This window comes from Notothenia rossii, assembly GCF_949606895.1.
Source record: "Notothenia rossii genome assembly, chromosome: 12".
In the NCBI taxonomy this organism is placed as follows: domain Eukaryota; kingdom Metazoa; phylum Chordata; class Actinopteri; order Perciformes; family Nototheniidae; genus Notothenia; species Notothenia rossii.
In genome coordinates, this window is record NC_136911.1 from 7,577,874 (window position 1) to 7,603,118 (window position 25,245).

Below are 25,245 nucleotides of genomic sequence, written 5' to 3' on the forward strand. Positions count from 1 at the left end.
AACTATTATTAAAAAACTATTTCAAAAAAATTATTATAACATTAAAATAAAACAATATGTACATGAGTATATTGGTATTCTAAAAAAACACGTACAATTCGGGAAGTATTTGTATGAAAAGTGAAAAGCAATGCAGATATAAGAGGGCATGTAATCAGAAGTGCAGGCTAGCAGTAATGTGCAGACTGCAGAGTAATGTATATTTATAGAGTATACAGATATAACAGTTATAAAAAGCCGCAGTATGAATAGGTGTAAACACGATGAGCAGTGTTTTAAATGTTCAAAAAGTTACATCGATTTGTTACATGAAAAATATTGTCCTCCAATTAGAATGGTCCCAGAAAACATACTGTACTAACGGATGTCAACATTTAACAGATACAGAGTTTTTGTTGTTTGAAGCACATAAGCTGAAGGCAAAAAATGGTGAGCACAGATAAAATCCAAAATGAAGAGGCTCTTCTCGAGTTTCCTGCTGGCAGCATCATTTCTGTAGTTTCCAGCAAAGCCATCCTCTCAGCAGCCCCATGGAGTGAAACCATACGATTGCTGTAAACGCCGGAGGGGAAGGAGACGTGCTGATGTGAAGGCAGCATTTCCCTTTACCAGAAGTACGAGACAGCAAACAAGCAACAGCGAGAGTGACCTTGCATATGAGGAAAATGGAGAACTAAACCAATCTTTTACATTTTCTGATTTTTACTATACTGTAGCAATTCATAAATGCCATGTTCAGCGATAATGCAATGATCAGATAGAAATCACTTTCATTTATATCCCTTTTTAACATTGCCTTCTTCACACTTTTATTAATCTTTGTCGTTTATGAGTCTGCCCTCACTTTTAAAGCTAATTTTAACTTTTGGAATTGCTTTGTCAATCTCTTACTGATTTAGGCACTAAATGGCCTTGTCTGCTTTTATCTCACATACTCTTTATCATGTTATGATACTCCAGTCTCCAGGAACTCTTGAATCTTCAACAAATGTTCCCAAGGTCACTACAAACTTAGGCTACTTTTAGCCACAATGCCAGATTCATATTTTATTTGGTTCAAAATGTCTTGGGTAAGGTTAAAGCTCTTTAACATGCTAGTTCAGTTTAGATTCTTTATTTCATGCAACTTAGTATTAAGTCGTTGTGCCTGTAATGGGTTCTTTATGACACTGGAGGGAGACAGTGAGACAACATCTAAATTCAAAAATGAGATCCAAGTTCATGTTTGTAAGAAGAATTGTGAGCAAATATTTTACATTTAATAAGGTAACACAGCTTCAGTTGGTTATTACAGTCAACACATGAACACAGATATGCTAAGCAAACATAACTACTCCTACTCCAAGTAATTATAAGCCATAAAAAAATCTTGTTTTTCTATAGATGGATACAACTTTCAGGCAGGCTGTGATAATTACTCCTCTCCTTACAGTTTCATTGCATATGTTTGTATTTTGTTGCCACTTATTTGCCACATTACAAGAGTGTCATTCAAATAATGTAACACTGCTATTGGAGTGTGTTGTGACATGCTTCCAGCAAACATGTGTTGGACTTCCTAATAATCTTATAATAGGTTGGTTTGCCCTATGGGTTTGCGTTTGCCCCATACATCAGTGAGAATCCGTGCTCCACACTGGCATCCTCCTACTTACTGCTCCGCCCATAATCCACGCTACTTCCCATTGGTTTCAAATAATAGGAAGGCATCTTAAACCAAAATCTGGTTGGTTTACGGCAATGTCAATCACTCTTCCCCACGGTCGGTCTGTGCAAATCAGCAATAGATGCGGAACAGGGAGAAGGAGAGCATAGCGGGCACATATAGGTAGAGAGGGAGCGGACGAGTGTTGCCCTTCATCATTTGAGCACAATTTTATACTTGTGGGCCCATTCTTTTATTTTATCGATTAGGATTGGGATATACACTGAACTGCTGTGAAAATGGCGCAGCCAGACACCAAGAAAGTATTCTTTGAAAACCTGTCGGGAACAGGAAAAGCCATCGCAGTGTTGACGAGCGGAGGGGATGCTCAAGGTAAACTGCCGAGTGACCGTTCTGTAAAAATGTATCATTGTGGACAGGCACGTAGAGGTAGAAATACTTTGTATGTATCTGGCGATGCTGTACAGCCAGTAAAACCGCTAGGCTCCTCTTATTACAGTGTAAAACTATTGTACAGCTGCCAAATGTACCCCAGTGTAATGGTAATTCAGCCTGGCAGCCCGCCAGTTAGCATGCTAACATGACATATCCTGCTAACTTGCTAAAAGCATCTGCCTCTGCCATTGTATTGGTGACAGCTTTTTAGCCAAGCACGGTGAAAGCCGTTTAAAAATATGTCAAGGTCGAACCGTGCCGACTTCTTCTATTCACAGACCATGAATTACTGCTAGCCTATATAAGTTATGGGATAGTGTAACCATGTAATTAAGTTATTGTAATTAACTTAATTGAAGCAGCAATAGCGATGGAAGTGCAGGCCACTGCATTGCAGGTTGTGCTGGTCGACGTGCAGCTAGCAGGAGCTGACAGGAGCTGACAGGGGGTTGACAGTGCAAAATACCATGCATGTAGATTTGAGATGAGACTTGATGTTGGGGTTAGTAAGCAGTTTATAAGGTTCATGCATTGTCCTGTGTACGTGATGAGCTGCATACATCTCTGCTACTGTACGTCTCCCTCAGCCGTGCTTGCGTCACAGAGGAAACCCTGGTCATGTGCTCTACGGCTCTTCTCGGTGTTTGACTGACACAGTAGTTTTAAACACCTACAACAGCTACGTCATTAATGAGCATTACACAGTAGTTTATTATACTTATATTGGCTACTGCAACTTAATGTAAAATACCATTAGCTACAACTTTTCAGTTTCATGAGTTTGACATTAATTCTGAAGGCAGAAACTAAACAACCTTAAATGAAAGCTACCAGTAACTAGGAGCAGGGGCGCCGCCAGGGATTTTGGGCCCCATGGAAATATATCACATTGGGCCCCACCACCAGGCACAGGCCACTTTGTTTATAAATTACCTCAGTTGGAAGAAAAGCTGGTTCAGGTTCAGCCTTTTGGGGGGACAGGGTTGCTGAGCCTAAAGATGGATCTGTTGGACCTGGCACCAGGGGGAGGGACAACTGATTTAGTATGACTAGGCGCTAAAAATGTGCCTGCATTTATTAAAGGTAGGGTAGGTAAGAATGGAGAATCCAGCTCGAGTGCGCTAGAATTTGAGAATACACAACCGAAAAAAATCTGCCCCTTCCTTCAGAGTTCTTTACAGAGCCCCTCCTCCAACACACACAAACGGCGCACATGACCAATGAGGGCACGAGATAAGTTTGTGCACAAATGGAAGGCTGACAGGCAGGTAGGCCATCCATTCATTTTAGCCGGGCCGGCTCAGATGATTGGTCGTGCTTTTTACAGCGCCACGGCTTACACAGATTACTTTTTTGTATGTATTTATTGTCAAAGCATTTAATATATTCATTGCTATCAGGATGTTAAGAGCATTCCATGGAATATAACAAAAAGTGTTTCTGAAGTGAATTACCTACCATACCTTTAGGCCTGTCGCGATAATCGATAAATTGACTTATCGTACGATAAATAAAAATGGACTCGATAACTTTTCTGAGCTCGATAAATTGCCGTTTACATAAAGATGTGACCAGCATTTTAGCCTGGAGCGCTGTGGCTGCCAGGCGCGCTGTGAGGGGCGGGGCTTACACACAGCCAGGTCAGGGCACTCCGCTTGCACGTGCAGCAGCGTCGCAGCCAAATTAATAATATAGCGACAAGCGGGAGACAACGTGTGACTTACTCGCGGGGAATTTAAAGTGAAATGGAATTGGTTACAAAACCTAACTACACATCTCGATTCTCTGGTGTGGCAGTATTTTGGATTCAAACCAAATCAACGAGGCGAACCTACGGACTTGAATGAGCCGAGCGGTGTGTCGCATTGGTTTAAAAAAGGTAGCGACAAAAGCAGGCAATACCATGCATTTTAAACCACCTAAAACACAACCACCCCATTCCGTTTTCCCAGCTGGGAGCAAACAAGGCAGCTGGAGATGGAGAGCCCCCGCCCGACAATGCAAACATGTTGGTGTTCCTTGCTCGAAAACTTAGAAAAACAGATTTGGATATGGCCTGTTGAGGCATCTGGGTCTTTGACAGTGGACTGTACACTTGACTGTTGTTTTAAGGAGGTTTTTTTTGCTTGTGAGATAATGTGTGCTCATATTTATTTATTTATTTTATTTATTTATATATGAGAGAGAGAGCTCTGTTTTCCAGCCTGACTCTATTTAATTTATTGTTTTGGTTGTGTGTGATTTAATTAATTTATTATAATTTAATTAATTTGTTTTATTTATTATATATCATTTATATATTTTATATTATTTCACATTTCATTTGCAATGTTGAATGTTCAATAAAAAGTTATGTTTGAAAGGATGTACTTGAATTATTATTATATATTATCATTATGTCTAAAATTGTCTTAAAACGGTGCCGACAATATTATCGTTTATCGCAATAATTTCCAGAAAAATGTATCGTCCAACACAATTAATTATCGTGACAGGCCTACATACCTTTTTAAATGTCAGCTAAAAGAGCAGTGAAATTAAAGACCTCTGAATTTTCTGTAAAGATATTAACAGTACTTAATGTCAGCTTAGTAAACAAAAAAACATTAGCTACAAGACTAATTTCCACCAATGGACCACACCCACCTTTTCTTGTGAAAAACTGGGTGACATACTGTCGCCCTTTAGTCCCTCTCTCTTGTCTTTCTCTCATTTCTCTTCTTTTCTTAGAGCCTGACTTTGTTGGTTGTTGAAACATGGTACAACACACGTATGTAGGCTAAGTACTAGCATCTCTCCTCACATACTTTCATTCTCTGCAAGTGCTGGTGCTGCACCGCGTTTGGAGGCAGGACCAAACCATTACATGTAAATAGAAGGGGGTGCACAGAGGCTTTGGGTAATTAACTTTTGGAAGAAAATAAGTTAAATGAATCGTAAGTTTAGTGAGTAATTTATCAATATAACCTTCTATTAATGTTAATTATTGAGGATTGATGAAAGGTTACTTACATTTTTTTTCTTAATGTTCTGAACATTCTCGAGCCCCTGTCAGTCACGGGCCCTTAGAATCGTCCTAACTTTTCACCCCCTTACGGCGCCCCTGACTAGGAGGAGGCATGTTATGTGGCAAAGTGACATTTTAATTTAAAAACCATTTAGGGGATTATAACCACTAGAGATCATACAAGTGTAACACGTAAACATTGTTATGCTATATATATTTTATATCTCCATACAATTACCGGTAGTAGTTGTAGTTTTCCAATACGTTATCATAATGTAAGGAAATAAACATAAACAAATGCATTTTAACACTGACTTTTAAAGATATATCTACCTCTTTCTAATAATAGTCGTTGTTCTATTATATTGTCCCACTAAGTCATGACACTATTCAAGCATGCAATACAATACAAACTGAAGCAGGTAAATGGACTGTAGCTACTCACTACTGTCCTGCATTAGACGGAAAATGCCAGCCATGTTATGGGTATTATAGCTCTCCTAGACTCAGGAGAAATGGATCAATCCTTGGTGCCTGGCTTTAGAATTACAATGCACTATTGAATCACACATGAACGCATTTACACGGCAAAAGCCCTTCATGGAGTTGACCTCAGAACAGACTAATGAGGCGGGTGCATGCATGACAGGAACTGAATGTCAGTGTCAGAGGGCATTGTGTAGCCTTGGCTTGGTCTTTTCACTCAGTCTGCATGAGAAAGAGTCAGTTATGCAGATTGATAGTTCCAAACTTTCTAACTTTAAAGGTCCCATGACATGGCCATTTCTACTGATCATAATTCCATTGTTGAGGTCTACTAGAATAGATTTATATTGTTCAATGTTCAGGAAGCTCTATGCAAGTCAATGGGACTCCCTGATAGTTGAAAATCAACACTAAAGGTCCACCCACTGCGTTTGATAGTGACGCCAAGGGATCCTGGTGTGTGAGGAGCTCCACGGATTGGTCCATGTGGACCTGGGACAGCATAGACAGGTATTTTCTGTGTTAGAGTTTTACTCGCTACAGGGTGTACTTTGAGGGTTTGTGACTTTGCAGACCGTTTACATGCATAAAGACCTTCATAACACACAAGGGGACGAGAAAATCAATACATGGGACCTTTAAGCTTTAAAAATACCTCCTAAACTCAACAAGAACAATGGAAGATACATTTTTTTGATAATCTTAAACTTGCTTTACACTATTTTCCCTCTTTTGAGCTCTTCTGTCATCTCTGACTGATTGAACCAGGCTCATTTTGAAAATAGTTATTTTATAAAACTGAAATTTCAAGTTGGTCAATGTACTGTTTCGACAATCTGGAGAAGTAAAATCCTTTATTTTAATTACGGGGTGCTTTGTTTGTTTTATTTTAAATCTAGGAAATACTCCAATTTCTTAATTTACTTCCCACTGGCTGTAACCTTTGTGTTGCTAAGTAACAACTCTGCCTGGCTGCCATTGGATGTCTAGTGTTGCCCGGTTTGTGCTCAGAAAAATAACTCAGTCCTTTCTTCTGTTTACACCTCTCTGCCAAAATCCTGTCTATCTGCTGACTCGTCCATTATTCCCACTCAGTGTTTAAGCCAACCTGTCATTGACATTCAAGTCACAGAGCACTGCCTTATTGGTAACTGAGTCCACTGACTGACCACAAAATAACTTGGGAACTGGAGGAGGAGCTGGGAAACTGTCTGACCAAAAAGGGCAGTGTGTTATGAAGAGAAAATAATTGGACCTAAGCCATAGATAACATTATAAATACAGAGGCTGCAAATACACACACTATATCTCACATTTATGACACATTAACACTTAGTTAGAGGGGATTAAAGTGTATCCGCTGTAGTTCTTTGTGACTGATTTGAAATATGTCCATGCAGCAACTGTTGAATAGCCAAGCAGATCAGGATTATATAATGATTTGCTTCACTTCAAATGACGTGTTTTCTCTCTTAAAGCTCACTCTGAATGAAAAGTTGTTTATTCTTAAGATAACTTTTTTTTTTTCCAGGGATGAATGCCGCGGTTCGTGCCGTGGTTCGAATGGGGTTATATGTGGGAGCAAAAGTTTATTTCATTCATGAGGTGAGCCCAAACTTTGTGATGATAATTGTTAAAGCCTTTTTGTAACTGTTTATAGTTTATAAATGCCTTTTTTAAAGCCAGTCAAAGTTGGAAATCATGACGTGCGGCCACATCACAAATGACATTATAGCATACCTTTTGTGCGTACCAAATTAGGTCAAAGTGTAATAGGTCAACACTTTTTCGACAACAAATGTATAAGACATCTTTTTAGCAACTATGAAAGATATGAAAAGCATTTCTGTGTTTCATACTCACGCACTTTAGCTGCACTCTGAAAACTGAAGTGAAAGTACATCTTTGAAGGGATGTTTATTTTGACGAAGCAGATGTTAGGGGGCTTTGTTGAGGGCCCGTGTTCTGCTTACTCATCCTGTGTGATCCCTGCACATCTGTGTATGTCGTGGACCTCCTCACTCACTGTACCGTTACATAACTGACCTGAGGCTTTAGTCAGCACTCACTCCTGTCAGGTACCACAGTAATCTGTGTTCTACCACACATTACTGCAACACAAACACACAAAAGGCACCAATAAAAAAGAATGATAGTTACATTTATAGTGCATGCTTCCACTATAACCCTTTTCACTTAATCCCTGAGGGCATATTATTACTCCTACAATACAATAACATCATTTAGAGTCTATCTTTCCAGTCGTCTTATTGTTTGGAATTAGAATGTGTTTGGGGGATTTCTTGAATTTCTTTTCAAACAAGCTTTGTCTTTTTTTAAATCAGGGGTATCAGGGTATGGTGGACGGTGGAGAGAACATAGAGGAAGCCTCATGGGAAAGTGTCTCCAGCATGCTACAAGTGGTGAGTGATTATCACAGGATGCATTTCTCACCCCTAATGAAATTACTGTAGGGGATCTGGAAACAGTTCCCTGAAGACGTTTTGTTCGTCATCAGGGTGGGACCGTTATCGGTAGCGCCCGCTGTAAAGAGTTCCGCAGCCATGAGGGTCGCCTGAAGGCAGCACACAACCTGGTGCTGCAGGGCATCACCAACCTGTGTGTGATCGGAGGAGACGGCAGTCTGACCGGGGCCAACCTCTTCAGGGAGGAGTGGAGCGGGCTGCTGACGGAGCTGGTGGACCAAGGTACTGAGGAGGAGCTGTCATCTTTACCTCTCCCTCATACTGCTTTTTCTTGAGGGTGTGCTGGAAACCCTGTGTGATGTTAGAAAGCCAAAGGTCACTTACAGATCATGTTTCTATACTGACTCACTGCAACACCTGCTAGTGTCCGTGTGCATTTTTGTTTGCAAGTTTGATGTTTTGCACATTGTTCCATGTCATCTACTAAAATATGTTGGATAACTTGAGGTTGTGCTCTGCTATTGAATTATGTGATGGATTACTCACACTTACTTTTAATAAAAGGTGCGATTTATAACACCTTAAAATCTCGATTAAGAACATTATACAGCAAAAACAATGGCTCAGAAGACTAGGGTATAATCTGAAGAAGTTTGTATTGTAAACCGGTGTTGTTTGTTCCTGTAAATAACTGATCTCAGCAGTTTCTGCTCATGTTTTAATATTTTGACAACAAGCTATGAGCTTGATTACTGGAAAAATACACTGGAACAATTAACCCTAACGATCCTTTCAGGCTTAATTGAAGCTGATGCCGTTCAGAAGTATTCCGCCCTTCACATCGTGGGCATGGTCGGCTCCATCGATAACGACTTCTGTGGAACTGACATGACAATCGGCACGGACTCAGCTCTGCACAGAATCATCGAAGTGGTGGACGCAATCATGACAACTGCACAGAGGTGAAGAGGAGACAGAGCGTTCATATTTAACCATTTATTTACACCTATAATATTTAGTGAGGCTGACGGCAATAGTATATCCTAAACTATTTTTCTATTTTCTTTCAGTCACCAGAGAACATTTGTGTTAGAGGTCATGGGCAGACACTGCGGGTAAGAATGCATTTGATAAACTCAACATCAGATCCGACAACATTCCTCTTAAAGCCAAACAGCGTCCACTATCACCTCTGTTTATACACTCAGTGTTCTGTCTGGGTGTTTTATCATAGCTACCTGGCCTTGGTCAGCGCCCTGGCTTGCGGAGCAGACTGGGTGCTGATACCTGAGATGCCCCCGGAGGACGGCTGGGAGGACAAGATGTGTCAAAAACTGTCTGCGGTAACACTATCTTATTTGTTCCCTGCAGTAAACCCAATGAACCGTACTGTACAAGTGTCATAGCTGTTTGATATGACAATTACATTTTTTCTCAGAGGATGGAAAGTGTTTAGTCTCAGTTATAGTATATTTGTTTCTGCTTTGAAATCGTGCCATTGTTCTATGATTCAGACCCGTTCCAGGGGCACAAGGCTGAACATAATCATAGTTGCAGAGGGAGCCATTGACAGGCATGGAACGCCTATTACCTCTGGTATAGTCAAGGATGTGAGTACCTGAGTGCAAAGGAAGGGGAAGCCAGAAGCACGGAGACCCGGATGATGGAAATCAGGCTTCTGGCATCAGGATGCTAATAAGCTCCTGATAGGATAATGCCACAACAATGCAGTGATGCCCAGCATTAAGGCCGGCAGGATGCTGCTGATTACAAAGTGCAAACACAAGCTGTCAGCATGAAAGAATATCATTCTCAGCTCCCTGTCAGCATCCTCTGGCCCCCGTGCTTCTGAAAGCCCACGTCGCAGCCACACTCTCAGTTTTTCTGTCATGTTGTTTCTCCACCCCCCCTGCCTCCTTATAGAACCGAGCAGGGATGAAAAGGCTGAATATCATAATTGTAGCTGAAGGGGCAATTGATCAAAACAACAGGCCCATTACCACTGAAAATATCAAGAATGTAAGTACAGACGTGTCAAAGTGTGGCCAGCCTCCACTGCCTCCTGTCTGACCTCTACTACTGTACCGCTGCCCTGGTCTGGCTTTGACTCTGTTGCTGTGTTTCTGGAGTGCTACACACTTTGTAGTTTGGTAAGATGGCTGTCACGATACTACCACTGCTGTAAAACCCTGAGCAGGTACCCTCACTAAACTCACACCCAGATATTTATAAAGTGTCTACCTGCTACACATACTTTTGAATTTCACGTGGGTATATTTGACTGCTTACAGAGGTTATCATCACCCTGCACTAACTGTTTTTAATTTAAAAAGGGCAAGCATTTTCTTTTCTCAACCACTACTTGAATATTAGGATTTGAATTAGCCATACTCGCTTGGGATCTTAACTAAGAGCTCCCTGCTAACATGACTGAAAAATTAGAATGGCTTGCTCAAGCTTTGCTGTTTCCCCTTCTCTGAAGCTTTTTTCTACTGTGTTGGTGTTTCAGTGTTTGACGTGCGTGTTCATGTTTGTTTGCATATTCCAAAGTGAAGTTCAATCAGACATCATTTCACAGTATTACTCATTTGCATGACATACATTTGTATATGTAGGATGTGTCATTTCAATGTAAAGCTATAAAGTATATTATAATTTTTCTGAGACTTAAGCATTTTCCCTCCTAGCTTGTTGTCAAATGCCTGGGTTTCGACACACGAGTGACAATCCTGGGGCATGTGCAGAGAGGAGGAACCCCGTCTGCTTTTGACCGCATCCTGGTATGTACACCACTCTGATAATCATAATTATTGCTTCAACCCTTATACCAATATTGATAATACACTGATTTTCAAACCATAATATTGTCATGTTCTTTTCTTTGGCTACAAACTACATGCTTGGCCTTTTTTAAGTTAAACACTTTTAACCTAATGTACACTTTGAGAGTGCGCTCTATTCAAGTTATTTTGGTAGTAAAAGTCCAGTTGTCCCGTGCATTTCCTGTTTAATCCTCTGTGTGTCTGAGGAGAAATGGCCCCAGGTTTTAGGTTAAGCACATTAACAGATTTATGGCTCAGCATGTGAAGCAGTGCATCACAACGAGTGACAAATCTCTTCATGTTAACCACAAACCAACGAAAAATGGAGGCAGAAAATAAAGATTTAGTGGAGGATCGTCTTAAATTTCACTTAATTTTGAGAAGGACAACTTGGCATGTGTACAGAAGACACAAAGGAGGCTGATGCATTTGTGTGCGTGTGTTTTTGCTCACACAGGCCAGTCGTATGGGTGTTGAGGCTGTTCTCGCCCTTCTGGAGACCACAGCTAACACACCAGCCTGCGTGGTGTCTCTGTGCGGGAACCAATCGGTGCGCCTGCCTCTGATGGAGTGTGTGCAGATGGTAGGCCCTGGACTCGACTGAACACAGACTAAACATTCAACACAAAACACATATTTACAAAAACTCTGGAAGCCCGAGAAGAGGGGGAAATTGCAAAGCACATAAATACAAACAGTGTGAAATGACTGAATGGGGGCGGGTTAGAGGAGCCCTCAGTAATGATGACAAACAGCACAGCCCATTGGGCCTGAAGTGGCTCTAACATCCACAAGAGAGTCGTATTGTTTGAGAGGCATTTGTTTCTGGATAATGATTATCTGAAGCATTTGGCAGGGTCACCATTACTGTCTGCTGGATGGTGATGTAATGGCAACCCATCTCCATAGAAACGCACAAAGAGGCTTTATTGTGGTACTCACACGCATGCCAGTTTCGGGTTATGATAGAACTGAAGGGAAAATCTTGCCACAGTTTTTTATTATTTGCACATTTTGTGAAGTGGTTTTAGAGTGCAATTCCATTACAGGTCAAACCAAGGTTACATATTAACTCTGTTATTGGCTGGAACAGATAACATGTTTACTCTTAGGTTGTCTCCTTGAAAAAGAAGGGTGGCTAGTCCTTACTCTGGTATAATAACCTAAAAGATAACAATACAATTTCCTACAGATATTTAATCTTGGCTGATATAAATGAAACAAAATGCCTTTGCTTTTTAAGATACAGAAAGTACAGTGTGTGAAATAATACAAAATTAAAAACACTTGTCTCCTTTCCTTAGACTCAAGAAGTGCAGAGGGCCATGGACGGGAAGCGGTTTGAGGAGGCGGTGAAGCTTCGGGGCAGGTATGACTGACAGCTCGCTTGGACCAATCGTCACTCAAGATAGAGACATCAGTTTGGTGTTGCCCAACGTAGACAGACAGGTGTACAGAGATAGTGGTGCTATTTAGAACACCACCAGTCTTGCTTATACACAGCCAAAAATGAAGCCGAAAATTTCTCTCACTATTGTTAATATGATTGTATCTGTCATGTTTTACTGCAGGAGTTTTGAAAACAACCTGAGGACGTACAAACTGCTTGCTCACCGTAAACCAGAATCCGAACTGCCAGTCGTAAGTCAACCCTTGACATTTCCTGAAAACAGTGACAGGGCTGTCAGCTCTGTTTGCTCACCCCTCACACACACAACAAGCACAAGTATTTTCCCTCACACATACAGTAGTATTCAGCACCATGCCTGAAGATGTGTTTTTTTAGAAAGATGAATTTTCCTCCAAGAAGCCACTTGTGGAGGAAACTTCTGTGTAGCAATGCAGTGGGAGTCACCGACTCATGAAGGAGACACAGGTCGAGCAGGAGTTCTGATGTCAAACACTGATATGTAATACAAGCATCGGCCGGAGAAATTTACATCACAAGTCACACAGTCAAAGGTTCTGACTGCACGTGTGGGTTGCCATGTCAAATCTGATCAGCCTCGCATCTTGGTAGACCTTTGAACTAGTTTACAGAGAGTCAAATCCACATATTGGGGATGGGGGTAATCATCTGCAGACACAGGAGATATCTCTCACATCTGTGGAGCTTAGAAAGCCAGCGTTCTCACAGTCGTAAAACCCCCCTGTGCCCACCAGGTCAGGCCATAAAACCTAGTATCAACATACGACTGCATTAACACATTCCTTATGGGAGATTAGAATCAGGGATGGTCGTAAATGTCAACACACAGAATATGTTGAATGTCTAGGAGTAAAGACAGAAATATTCCCTCACACCACTGAGATGTTTAATTATTTTTAACACTATCTTAAGGTTCTGCCTACATATCATGACTCAGCTACTGCAGTGGTGATGTGCCGTGCTGCTGCTATTTCCAGAAAGGTCTTAAACGAAACAAATCTTATGTACTGAGTAGAGTACTCCTGTAAATAATGAGTCTTTCTCTATAGAAACAGATGCATCAGAGCCTGCTGGTTATGACGTCATCCATCAGATAAAGTGTCCTGCTGTTGAGCGTAAAATAAGGTGCCTTGTAATGATGGCCACCAGTAAATAACAAACTGTTTCCAACCGCCTGCTGTATAGCCCATAGCTGTAGTGATACGCTTCACAGGAGGCGCAGGTGGCTCAGTGTCGGCCTGTCGTGCGGGGGCCGTCAGACGACACCTGGCTCCCCACTGAGGGATGACTTGTTCAACTCTGCCAGGAGCTGCGGCCGCCTGCTGCCGCAGCTCCAAATGAGGTGGCTCAGACTGAAGATCAGTGAAGTGTAGCGGCAGCGCGGCGGGCTCCACGCTGCGGAGCTCGCCTCGGGGCTTGGCTCCCTCTGCCTCTGTGATAATGACCACTGTAAGCCCAGCATGCGGCTGAGAGCAGAGCAGAAAAGCAGTTATTGATTCGCTCCGCAGAGCTCCATCAGCTGTCCTCCAACTACAACACACTCTCTTTGTTTTGTGTTAAGTCACATTTGATGTTTGTTTTTCTGCCCACAGAGCAACTTTAATGTGGCCGTGTTGAATGTTGGGGCCCCTGCAGCGGGCATGAATGCTGCCGTGCGTTCAGCCGTCAGGGTGGGCATCTCTGAGGGCCACAAGATGTTTGCTGTCAGCGATGGGTTTGAGGGATTCTACAAAGGGCAGGTGGGTACTAAATCACTCATATACTGTTACATGATTGCCTGTATAATTTAGACCACTTTGCTTTTAGTTCAAAACCTTGTAGGGAAGTAATCGCACTTAAATGATCTACCGTAATAGTAAGATATTGTGTACTACTTCATATTTACATCATGCTGGAGCAGACATTACAGTCACATTTAGGTCCCTGACTGAAGAATAATCTTAGATAATCTGTCCAGATTAATGTAAACCAATTTCCCACACTGACTTTCCTTCCTCTGCCAAAGTTGACGCAGTACCACAATAACCTGATAGAGGGCAACATAATATCCAAACTGTTAAACCACTTCAGAGAAAACAGTGAATGGGATTCTCATCTGATTTTGCTGTAGGGAAAATGTTACATTCTGGATTAAAGGTTAACGCAGACAGCAGATAGAGTCTTTGAGTGAATCCTGTTCTGTGTTACTGTAAAGACATCTGTAAGTGGTCGAACCGGTTTTCACACTCCTCCCTTATCCTCCTCTGACCTTTTCCCTATTGAAAATCCTTAAATCCAAAGCCAGTCCAAAATTGGCTAATTCAATGAACAGCACTCAACAAACGATCTGATCATTAATCTTCATCAAAATGTCCCCAATCTAACCGGTCAGTTAAACATCCAGCGTGGGCTCTGGCAGCTGAAATCAGGCTGTGCCAAGCAGTGGTTGCGTTAGACTTTTTCGTTTTCCGTCATTTTGACGGACAGGATCGTAAATTTCCGTCATAATCCATTATTACCCATCATTTTATTTTTCATGTTTTAATGATGAGACATATTTAATATTTATGTTTGGGTACTAAGCAGCAAATGTTCATTCATTCCTTTTTTTTTATGGTTCATACAGAACTTTTAAGGGCATGGAGAAAAAAAAAGATGAACAGACACAACAGACCGGTTAAACAACGAGGCAATCAGCGAGGTCAAATACAAGACTAGACAATAGCTACTTAATATGCACACACTCGCCACCAACTGGACAGGGGTATGAATTACTAAATAATAGTTACAGGAGAGTACAGTAGATCGCCCTCAGTCGACCTGGCTACTAAGGATGTAATATAATGTGGGCCGCTGGTGGACATTTTGGCGCTGTTCCAGGTTGTGTTCTAATCTGTCAAAATGACGGACTGCTCTCAGATTTTTCCGTCATAAAAAAATTCCGTCATAGACGGAAAATATTCGGTTAACGCGACCTCTGGTGCCAAGTGACCCTCAGCAGATTAGACCAGCGAGAGTAATGGATTTCTATACTTCAGTGCTCTGGGACTCTCTGCTCTGATACACACCTTCTTTTTTTAACTGGTCCAGTTCCCCTGCCAAGGGAATGTGTCCAGAAAATGAACCCTCTTTCTACCAATGTCTCTCCACTTTAGCCATTACAGGATGTTCTGTCTGTTGCAGTGTGTCAATGTTAGGGATACATTTGAATGCTATAGGAATTTAAAACATGATTTGATGCTGTCGTCTCCCCCTAGATAAGAGAGATTAAATGGGCTGATGTCGGAGGATGGACAGGGCAGGGTGGATCTCTGTTGGGAACCAAAAGGTAAAGTCTTGATATGTTATCTCTGATTGAAGATGTGCCATTACTGCTGCACATTTCACCCCTTATATGCTTATTGGGGGACTTTTCCTTTTCCTTTAGTGTGTTTATATAGTTGTTTTGCACAATAGGGCCCCTTTAAAGGCCACATCCACAGCTATATGCTTTGCAACAGTTACATTTTTTTCACTTGCACTAAAAACTCATGTCCTTTAAATAAAAAAACAATTTTGTTCTCTCCTTTTTTCAGAACACTTCCTGCAAAGCATGTTGAAAAAATTGCTGAGCAGATGCGAATGAACAACATAAATGCACTCCTAATTGTCGGTGGATTTGAGGTATGTTTAAAGCTTTGCCCTTGCTAGGTCATTTCGCTAATGAGGCTACATTATTAACTTTGAGTTTTCATAGAAAATGAATTGCAGAAGAGCTAAGGCTATATTACATATCCAGCATTATCATTAGAATACTCATACAATTAGAAATGAAAAACTGTTCAAGCACTAATTATACTGTGAGATTTCCATATGTAAGCTATAAGAAAGTGAACACGGTGATGCTGATTCTTTCCATCATTCTTATCCCATTTAATGTCAGCACACCACCATATGGCTCCTTACGTAGTCATCTTCATAATCATGCTTCAAAGTCCTTTCTCTGTCAAAACGCAGAACAGCATAAAGTTGCTTCACTGTTGATTTCCAGTTCTGAAATGAATAGTGAAGCAGTAACTGAAACATATATTGTGAGGATTTGATTTTAATTGGAAACAGAGAGCACCTGCTTTACTTCCAGCCATTTCACGCACTCCTGTTTAGACGTTCACCAGCTTTATTTTTCTGTGATAAATGCAAGTAAATGATGTTTGACTGTGTGAGAGTATGCGGAGTGGTATCTGTCTGTTTCGCTGCTGTCCGTTGTGATAGACTTGGCTCCTCCCCTTGGCACCCTCCACTTTTGTCTGTCCCTTCCTTGTGGCAAGTAGCACCTTTCCAACCAAACCCACCTGCCAAACTCCTCGCAGACACTAAAGCCCCTTGGCTCTGCCCTGCAGGCCTTCCTGTCACTGCTGGAATTGATAACGGCTCGCGGGAAATATGACGAGTTCTGTGTGCCCATGGTCATGGTCCCAGCCACTGTCTCCAACAATGTGCCGGGCTCAGACCTCAGCATCGGCGCTGACACGGCTCTGAACGCCATCACTACTGTAAGTGATGGGGCTGGCAAGCACAAGTAGTTGACCTCAGCAACACAGAGACGGACAACAAACACACACGCAAGCAGACATAAACTCACGTAGCGAGCCAGCCAATCGAGAGGGGAGATGACGCACACTCTAATTTGACCAGTCTCTCAACCATTTGGAGAAAATGATGGGAACATGGCATCTGTTTTCCACATCTGGAATAACACGGCACTTAAACATCACAAATTCAGACGGACAAATTGAGTCACGTCTACTAGTGCTGCACAATCAAGTCAAATTGGATCAAAATCACAATAAGGAGCAGTGCAATATTAAGTAAAGGCAAAATATGTGAATATATCAATCTGAAAGAGGTGTTTTTGAATATAAAAATAAAATGAAAATCTTGTTTGTTGCAAATCCTCCTTTAAAAAAAAGCACAGCATGATTTCTTTATATATTTTTCAGAAAAAATAAATAAAAAAGGGTCATCCCTCTTAGAGTATATCACAAATCATATCCTGGTTGCAATATCAGTCAAATTAGTCTTACTTTTTCCAAATGGTGCAGCCCTCGGTTGTTCTGTGAGGCTGGTAAAGAGTAGCGTGCCTCCCTTCCCTACGGTCTCAGGTGAGTACGCGAGCGACAGCCTGCAGGCATGCTGTGAGGTGCACGAGTGCCGTGGCCGCCATGCTTGCTCTGCCTGCTCGACTTCCTGTCTGTGTGTTTGTGTCCTCCCACATCATTCACACCCAGATTGAGTTTAGTGGTCTAGTTAGCTAGAGAGCACAAACTAACACCCTGTAGTATAGTTAACATGTGCTGTATCTGCATTAGTGATCATATTCGGCAAGCTTGATGTTCTTTATGCGTGGAATATGTACGAAATCTGAATAAGGAACCAGCGCAAATACAAACGGAGAGCATTTCTGAGCAGGACTCTTCGTCTTCTTCATCCTCATCTTATGTATGCAGACGGTGCTCGTCTTGCTTGCATATTACCTTCCACATCAGATATGTACGTCATATGGATGTCCTTTTTAAGTTCACAAATACACAGACCCCCGCCCCATCTTTTCTCAACCTTTCTGACTTTCTTCCATCATCTTCCTCATCATGTCCCCCCACTTTCTGTGGCTCCACTCCGCCACGCCTTCCTCCTCCTTCTCTTTCTACTCCATCTCTCCATTCACACTTCTGTCCTCCCGTCCTTCCTGCCAAAGGGAAGCCATAGCCGCTATCACACGGAAAGAGCCGGAATGGCCGGATACGCTCCAGCAGACTGAGAGAGATTCACCTCTCTGACTAACGTGTTTTTCACACACTGCCGCTTCAGGCCTTTGAGAGTCTGCTGCAGCTGTATGAGGCGCGCACTACCTATGAGGAGTTTTGCATCCCGATGTGTATGCTGCCTGCCACCATAAGTAACAATGTGCCGGGCACAGATCTAAGTATCGGGGCAGACACGGCCCTCAATGCCATCGTGGAGGTAAGGCAGTGGAACCGCCGCCAGCTCAAACTTTAACCGCTTTGTTAAAGATGCTAATGCATGAGGATGAAATGAACACATGATATCCAGAGTCATTGTCAACAAATTGTCTTGGTGTAGATGTACAGTAAAGGGTTGCACCCAGCTCTTTAGATGCATCTATCCATTACTGTGATAATAACCTAATCTTAATCCCAACTCTAATGTTAGCCTAACTGTAGTTCTACATTAACCTCAGTTATAACTTTTAAACCAAACACTGCATATCTGTGAAATTGCAAAGGGGCACTCCACGCATTTACACATTTGAACATGAAGCCTTTTTTATAAAGTGCAGGTGTTCGAATGCAGAGACATTGGCATCTATAAAGCATGATGCTATAAATTGACATTGTGAGACGTGTTAGTACCACTACTAGATCACTAGTCTGCCATTTTGAACATCTCGTCCTCTGCTGCCTTGATTCTTAACCTTGTTTCTTTAATTAAATCATGAAATGTACCCATTATTTTGAGGTGGAATGCGAAATGATTGCCCCTTTTTAATATAGTTATAGCATCAATAACTCTGTGGAGATGTGGCTGACATCACAGACACCAGATATCAAACTGATTAATGTACTAACACGTTTTTTTTTTATTACTGCAAGTAGAACATTTATTTTTCCTCTCCAAGTGCTGAACATTTGAATCGTAAATGATATCTGAAGTTTACCACTGTATGTGCTCTCTCATCCTAATGCAGGATTCCAGTCTTACTGGTGAAAGCAGCATTATAGCCTGACTCTGCCTGAATAAATAAATCAGGCTGCAGATTAAGAAATGAGCATGCCAGCCTTGTAACTAGTGTCTTGCTATTGTTTTTATATGTGGAATGTATTTTTTAACCTCTTAAACTGATAACCTTGCTGATTAGATGTGGACACTCTCACATATGCCTTCTCATAAAGCCTAGCTTGTAAAAAATCCTCTAACATACACTGACATTCTGAGCTTTTGCATGTGTCAGACTTGTGACCGCATCAAGCAGTCGGCCAGCGGCACCAAGAGACGCGTGTTCATCATCGAGACCATGGGGGGCTACTGCGGCTACCTGGCCAGCGTGGGGGGTCTGGCTGCAGGAGCTGATGCTGCGTATATTTATGAGGAGCCATTCGACATCAAAGACTTGCAGGTATACCTTCATTCCTTAAGTCTCCATAAAGTCCCTCACGCATCACCTCTCTTCATCCACAAGAGGGCACTCACTCTTATCTCATTTCTGTGATGGCTTCGACTCTACCATGCCATCTGCTGGTCAACAATCACATTTCCTTTTTCCCCCCACAGGCCAATGTGGAGCATTTGACAGAGAAAATGAAGACCAGCATTCAAAGAGGACTGGTCCTCAGGTAATGTAATGACTGTAAAAGGAAAACTAAGATATAACATAACTGGTGTTCTGCTGCTGGATCACCTTTAATCCTGTATTTATAGCCCTCAGTATTTGATTTGAAGCTGCTTGTGTAGTAAACAGATTCAGTGTTGATGTCAGCTCTTGGACATGTTGCACTGCTGCTCTAATGTCACAATAACATGGACTTAGGGAGGAAAGAGGCTGATGTTTAACTGCTTTTATTTCACTCCATGTGTTTGTGTGTAGGAATGAGAACTGTAATGAGAACTACACCACAGACTTTATCTACCAGCTGTACTCTGAAGAAGGCAAAGGAGTGTTTGACTCCAGGAAGAATGTGCTGGGACACATGCAGCAGGTAGACACACTGGTTATAATACTTCATACTGAATACATATGAGTATTCCCTTCTCTAGCAGTGCAAAGAGTTACTTTTCAAAAGGGGCTAAGAAAGATTTAATAACATTTTTGTCGTTTGTATCATAAATATGCATATCGCTATTATTTGTTGTTATGTTTTGGCTTTGTGTGTCTGGAGATTAGCACAGACAAAACTGGATCAAACAGAACTTTGATGATCCCCAAGTGGAAAATGGTGTTTGCCTGTAGCAAGTAATGTGATATATAAAAAACTAAAGATTAAAATCTAGCACAACAACCTAACAAATACATAATCTACGTTTGGTGGGCGTTCTGGTGCCTCTGTGTATAAATCTGGCCTCAGTCTTATAATGCCAATTTCCCAACCAAACTAAAAGCCTAGACAGACTTGGAAGGGCATCTCCAAACTGTTTATTTAACAATACACGTTCAAACACCTCCGACCAAATATAACTGTGGCAATGTTCTTTTTGAGGTTCTAAGTCAAAGTCCAACTCAAAATACATTTTTCTTAAAACAGCTGTATAATACATTTGAAAGCAAAAAACAAGTCCAATGTCACTGCACCAAAAATATATAATCCAAGGGAAACACAAATTTGCAAAAGAAGGAAATTATCCAAAAAACAAGTGACTCACCGGCCGCTGAAAAGGGAAACAAATGTATACTACAGCTGGGCTTTTGCTGCTCCATCCCCCCTGAGGTCACACCACCACTTGGAGCAAGCAGTGAAAACAACCCAAATGTACCAAATTCCCTCCAGCAAGCTGCCAGGCTTCCTCTTTTCTTAAACACACAATTCCTTCTCCCTTTGCTCCCCAGGGCCCCGCCCCCTTTCCTCACCTCCCCTACAGGGAGTTGACAGGTTAAAGCAGTATGATATACAAAACAGCATTTTAAAAGGAACATCATTAAAAAAGGTTACAGACATGTCCATGCTGATTTTCAATGCGAGCAATAAGGACATAATGCACCAGAAGACCTACAGTCTGAAACTGAAAAATCTAGCAAACAATTGTAGGGATGTAACGATACCAAAAACTCACGGTACGATAATATCGCGATAACAAGTCCACGGTACGGTATTTATCGCGATATTGAATAATAAAGGGAAGAAAAAAAGTGATACATTTTTTTTTTTCAATAAAACATTTTTTTACTCGGAAAATGTTTCTTTATTACATAATAAATCTGATTTTTACAGCCTTTTTGTAGGATAGCAGTATTTTAAAGTGTCAAAAACAAAGTGACAGTAACAGACTGGAACAAGAAAACCAGTGTTTTTGTACCTACTGGTAGGGCTACTACCAAACAAAGTAAGCATTTTCTTTATGCCACTGCATCTCACAAATAAACAAGAACATTTAATAATCAGACCCTGCAATAAAATAAATCAAGTTTCACTTTAGTTTTTCAAGTAACTCAACTCAAACTCACTAGTCACTCACTCAGCATCATCAGACAGGTTTTTAGGAATATGAGAATGTCCACATTTCCAGGTATTTATAAGCTGGGGTGTTTGGGCATTTACAATATCCCCTGCTCTGGAAACAACTCTCTCGCTTAGTACTGATGTTGCTGGGACACCAGTGGTCGCGTTAACCGAATATTTTATTTAACAATGACGGAAAAATCTGAAAGCAGTCTGTCATTTTGACAGATTAGAACAAACTCGGAACAGCGCCAACGTTTCCCCGCAGCGAGGCTCTGGTGTTATGCCGTGTTATGCATGCCCTCCAAAAGGAAATGATATAGTTCCCAAACCGTACTTTGCCGTACAGATCAATACATGTCTGGGAGGTTTTGCTTCACGCTGTGCGCGTCCCGCGAGGTGCATGCACACACGGCATAACACCGCCCCCCGTTGACAGTTCACGAGCATGCTCTATCGTGAACTGTTCAGACCCGACGGGTAATAAGGGATTATGACGGAGATTTTACGATCCTGTCTGTCAAAATGACGGACAGCGAAAAAGTCTAACGCCAGGCTTATTGACATGGCGAGATATAAATATATGGTTGGTACTTGTCAATGTCTCTAGGTGTGTAAATTTAACCCTGTAAATACGATGTCCTTTTGTGTTATCTGTTGTTTTATTTTCATGTTGTAACCTACTTGCTGCCATGTTGGACAGGTCTCTCTTGAAAAAGAGATCGATGATCTCAATGGGACCACCTGGTTAAATAAAGGTTTTTTTTTAAAAAAGTGTTTAAATTTTTTTTTTTTTTTTTTTTTAATTATTATTTTTTAAAAATCGTGGTAGATTTTGTCAGTCTCACGACGGTATTGGGAAGTTTATTTACCGCGATACCGCGATATTCGGTATATCGTTACATCCCTAAACAATTGTGATCTTGATGTTTGCTGGAAAAAAATCTGTCAAAATTATTTTATTTTATTTTTAAAGGGAGGAGCACCGTCTCCATTCGACCGTAACTTTGGAACCAAGATCTCTGCCAAGGCGATGCAGTGGGTCACCAAAAAGTTGACGGAGACATTCAGACACGGTAAGGGTTTACATTCCATGTTTGCATTAGTGAGAGAACCTGTGGTAGATGACCCTTCCTCCCTACCGACGAGAGGTGTGACCGTTGTGAAGGAGACCTTTAGCAAGACCTGTCATGGAGTCACTGTCTGTATTTTTGTTCTCTCAAAGGGAATGATGTATTATTACCATAAGCATAATGTACTTACAAACGGAAACACTAACTACTAACCGTGAGTAATGTGTGTTCTGATAAGCACTCTGCATGTGTATAAAGGCTACAAGTAAAGTCAAAACTTCTCTTTGTTTTTTATGTCTATTTCCCATTCACATGGATGACATAAGATGAAGGTAAATCAGTTTTTGCTGGCTCCATGACCATCTCCATCTATATATAGCTCCATGTCCCTGTCTGTCTTTCCCATTATTCTGCCACAGTATACTGTAGATCCACATACTGCAGGCACTTGTGGGGTAAAGCTAGGACTCGTTAGCATTGCTACCAGTCTGTGTCTATGATGTCACACATTTAGCACTAGCCACCATGCTACACTGTTTCCCGTCATTTGAAACTGTATAACTAGAAACTTATAGCTATAAGGGTATCGGGCACATTCGTCCTGCTTTCCCCCACATTGTCTTCTCTTTCTTTGATGCTTTATGTTGCCTCAGTTGCTTTTGTGTTTAGATTAGTCCTCCTTTACTAGCAATTCACCAGCGTTCCGTGCTTGTGTACGTTTGCAACCAGCATCCTGTGTTCACACCTCTGACTGCTATGGATTTTCCCTGCAGGCCGAGTGTTTGCTAACACCGAGGACTCCTGCTGTCTGCTGGGGATGCGGCGCAGGGCTCTGGTCTTCCAGCCCGTCGTACAACTCAAAGACGAGACAGACTTTGTGTACGTATCGCAGAGCTTGAATTTAGAGACACTTTTTTGGCAATTTCACATTAATGTTGGCTAAACCAACATTATTTGGTGCCAAAACTAAGATGACTTGGATGATATTGTTATATTTGATCCATCAGTGATGGAAAAATACCAGTTTGAACATGCAGATTCAATCCAATATCACCTTTTAATTCAAATTTTCATAGGCTTTATTGTCATATGCGCACATTTCTTTCCGATTTATTTAGTGGTTTCCCCAAAAGTGAGAATGATTGTTGCTAAATTTGTTTCCACAGTCACAGGATCCCTAAGGAACAGTGGTGGTTGAAGCTGCGTCCCCTGATGAAGATCCTGGCGAAATACAAGACGAGCTACGACGTGTCGGACTCCGGCCAGCTGGAGCACGTCATACGCAACCGGCCCAAAGAGTCGGACGCCTCGGTAGCCATGTGAAGATACGGTGGCCCCCATAGTGCAGTCAGTCTGAGGCGTGTGTCGTAAAAGAGCTCCAGTAATAACCCAAACCTCCGTCTCTATTCGGCCAGTGTTCATTTCCTGTCTCTGTCATTTCCTCCCAATGACAGTCATCTCTGTTTCGTCTTGAAATGAACTGTAATCTAGCCTCAGCAGTGCTCCTAATACTAAACACACACACACACACACACACACATGCAGCGGTCCCACCATACATCTCTGTCTCCTCGTTGCCCTGGATGTTTAGTGTCACTCCTGTTAAAAATTGCACTTTCTCCGAGAATAGACCCTGTATCTGAAGTAAGACAGGGTGTGTATCTGCCTATAGAACCAGTGTGAGGTTCAGCATATTTATGTGAGACTGATGCAATACAGTTCTAACGCTGCGAGTCAAAGGAACTGCGTGCTGTGCTTTACACTGAAACTAATATTTATCTTTATAAAATTGTTTATTATTTTGCTTGTAAACATGGCTATATTATTAACTGTAGGCACTGCTGTACTAAGTAGCTGTCTGTCCTATTGCACCAACAAGTTCAATGTGTAAGAGACTAATGTTTCCCACAGAATAAAATCAGACTTGAGAAGTGTACCCTCTGATAAGAGTCACTGGATTTATTTTTTGAACACCTGAACATACGGTTTTCTAGTTTTAGGGTTGGGTCAGATTATGTAGTCAAAATACATGGCACATTTTGTAATTAGTGATGTAATCCATTGGACCACAAAATAAAACCACAATGAATACCTTTGGATTATTTAACATTTTTGTTTAAATAACCTTATGTTCATTCTTTAATTCATTTCACGTTCCACACACATTTAATTTCTGAAATATCTGAAATTAATAATAAATTGTTCTGTCCCCTTAGTTTTAGTTATTATTATTATTATTATTATAAGTTTGAATTTTTTTTAAATGACTGCAATTTTGATTACATCTTTAAAATACAATCCTAGACAGCTATACTCTTGTTGGACATTTTTCTAAATGTAATCTGGGCTGATCATATTACTTTTTTTAAGTAATCTGATTACGCTAACCCGATCACATGATTTATGTCACATGTGATCATTTACCATTAGTGCTGTGCATCATTTGATACACATTTCCAAATATTCAACCAGTGATATTTGGGTAACTATTTGATCTTATCTAAAATTCGAAAAATCACAATGTCTCCAATACTTTGGCCAACAACATCGTAAACAATCTAACCAGGCTATTGCCCATTGAAGGACCGCTGGGTCTGGGGCCTCACTGGGTCTGGGGGGCCAGTAGTCCTGGGCCCCTGTTTAAAATGACTGTTTACATTTCCTTATGGAAAGACAATCAGACACCACAAACACACATTGTTTGTGTTTTGCT

At 41.3% G+C, this 25,245-nt stretch overlaps 1 protein-coding gene across 5 annotated transcripts; it reads left to right on the forward strand.

Annotated features, from left to right (window-relative positions):
- Positions 1–1,773: 1,773 nt before the first annotated feature.
- Positions 1,774–24,479, forward strand: pfkpa (phosphofructokinase, platelet a). Of its 5 annotated transcripts, XM_079661410.1 has the most exons (23): positions 1,774–2,038; positions 7,126–7,199; positions 7,940–8,017; positions 8,113–8,302; positions 8,817–8,982; positions 9,091–9,135; positions 9,255–9,363; positions 9,944–10,039; positions 10,708–10,800; positions 11,300–11,425; positions 12,147–12,211; positions 12,414–12,483; positions 13,864–14,010; positions 15,508–15,578; positions 15,826–15,913; positions 16,630–16,782; positions 18,098–18,250; positions 19,260–19,424; positions 19,580–19,641; positions 19,893–20,004; positions 22,436–22,535; positions 23,306–23,411; positions 23,699–24,479. In XM_079661410.1, exons 1-23 carry the CDS (start codon positions 1,945–1,947, stop codon positions 23,853–23,855), a joined length of 2,520 nt encoding a protein of 839 aa, XP_079517536.1. In that variant the 5' UTR covers positions 1,774–1,944; the 3' UTR covers positions 23,856–24,479. The 5 variants fall into 5 exon arrangements, with proteins under 5 accessions (XP_079517536.1, XP_079517533.1, XP_079517532.1 ...); XM_079661407.1 differs by lacking the exons at positions 9,944–10,039; positions 18,098–18,250 and adding an exon at positions 9,535–9,630; XM_079661406.1 differs by lacking the exons at positions 9,944–10,039; positions 16,630–16,782 and adding an exon at positions 9,535–9,630.
- Positions 24,480–25,245: the final 766 nt, after the last annotated feature.

Excerpts from the sequence above, each read along its gene's own strand:
- pfkpa (XM_079661410.1), top strand. The coding sequence starts at position 1,945 with ATGGCGCAGCCAGACACCAAGAAAGTATTCTTTGAAAACCTGTCGGGA. Across the intron at positions 19,642-19,892 it reads CAAAGAGGACTGGTCCTCAG|GAATGAGAACTGTAATGAGA; the intron begins GTAATGTAATGA and ends GTTTGTGTGTAG. Across the intron at positions 23,412-23,698 it reads AAAGACGAGACAGACTTTGT|TCACAGGATCCCTAAGGAAC; the intron begins GTACGTATCGCA and ends TTGTTTCCACAG.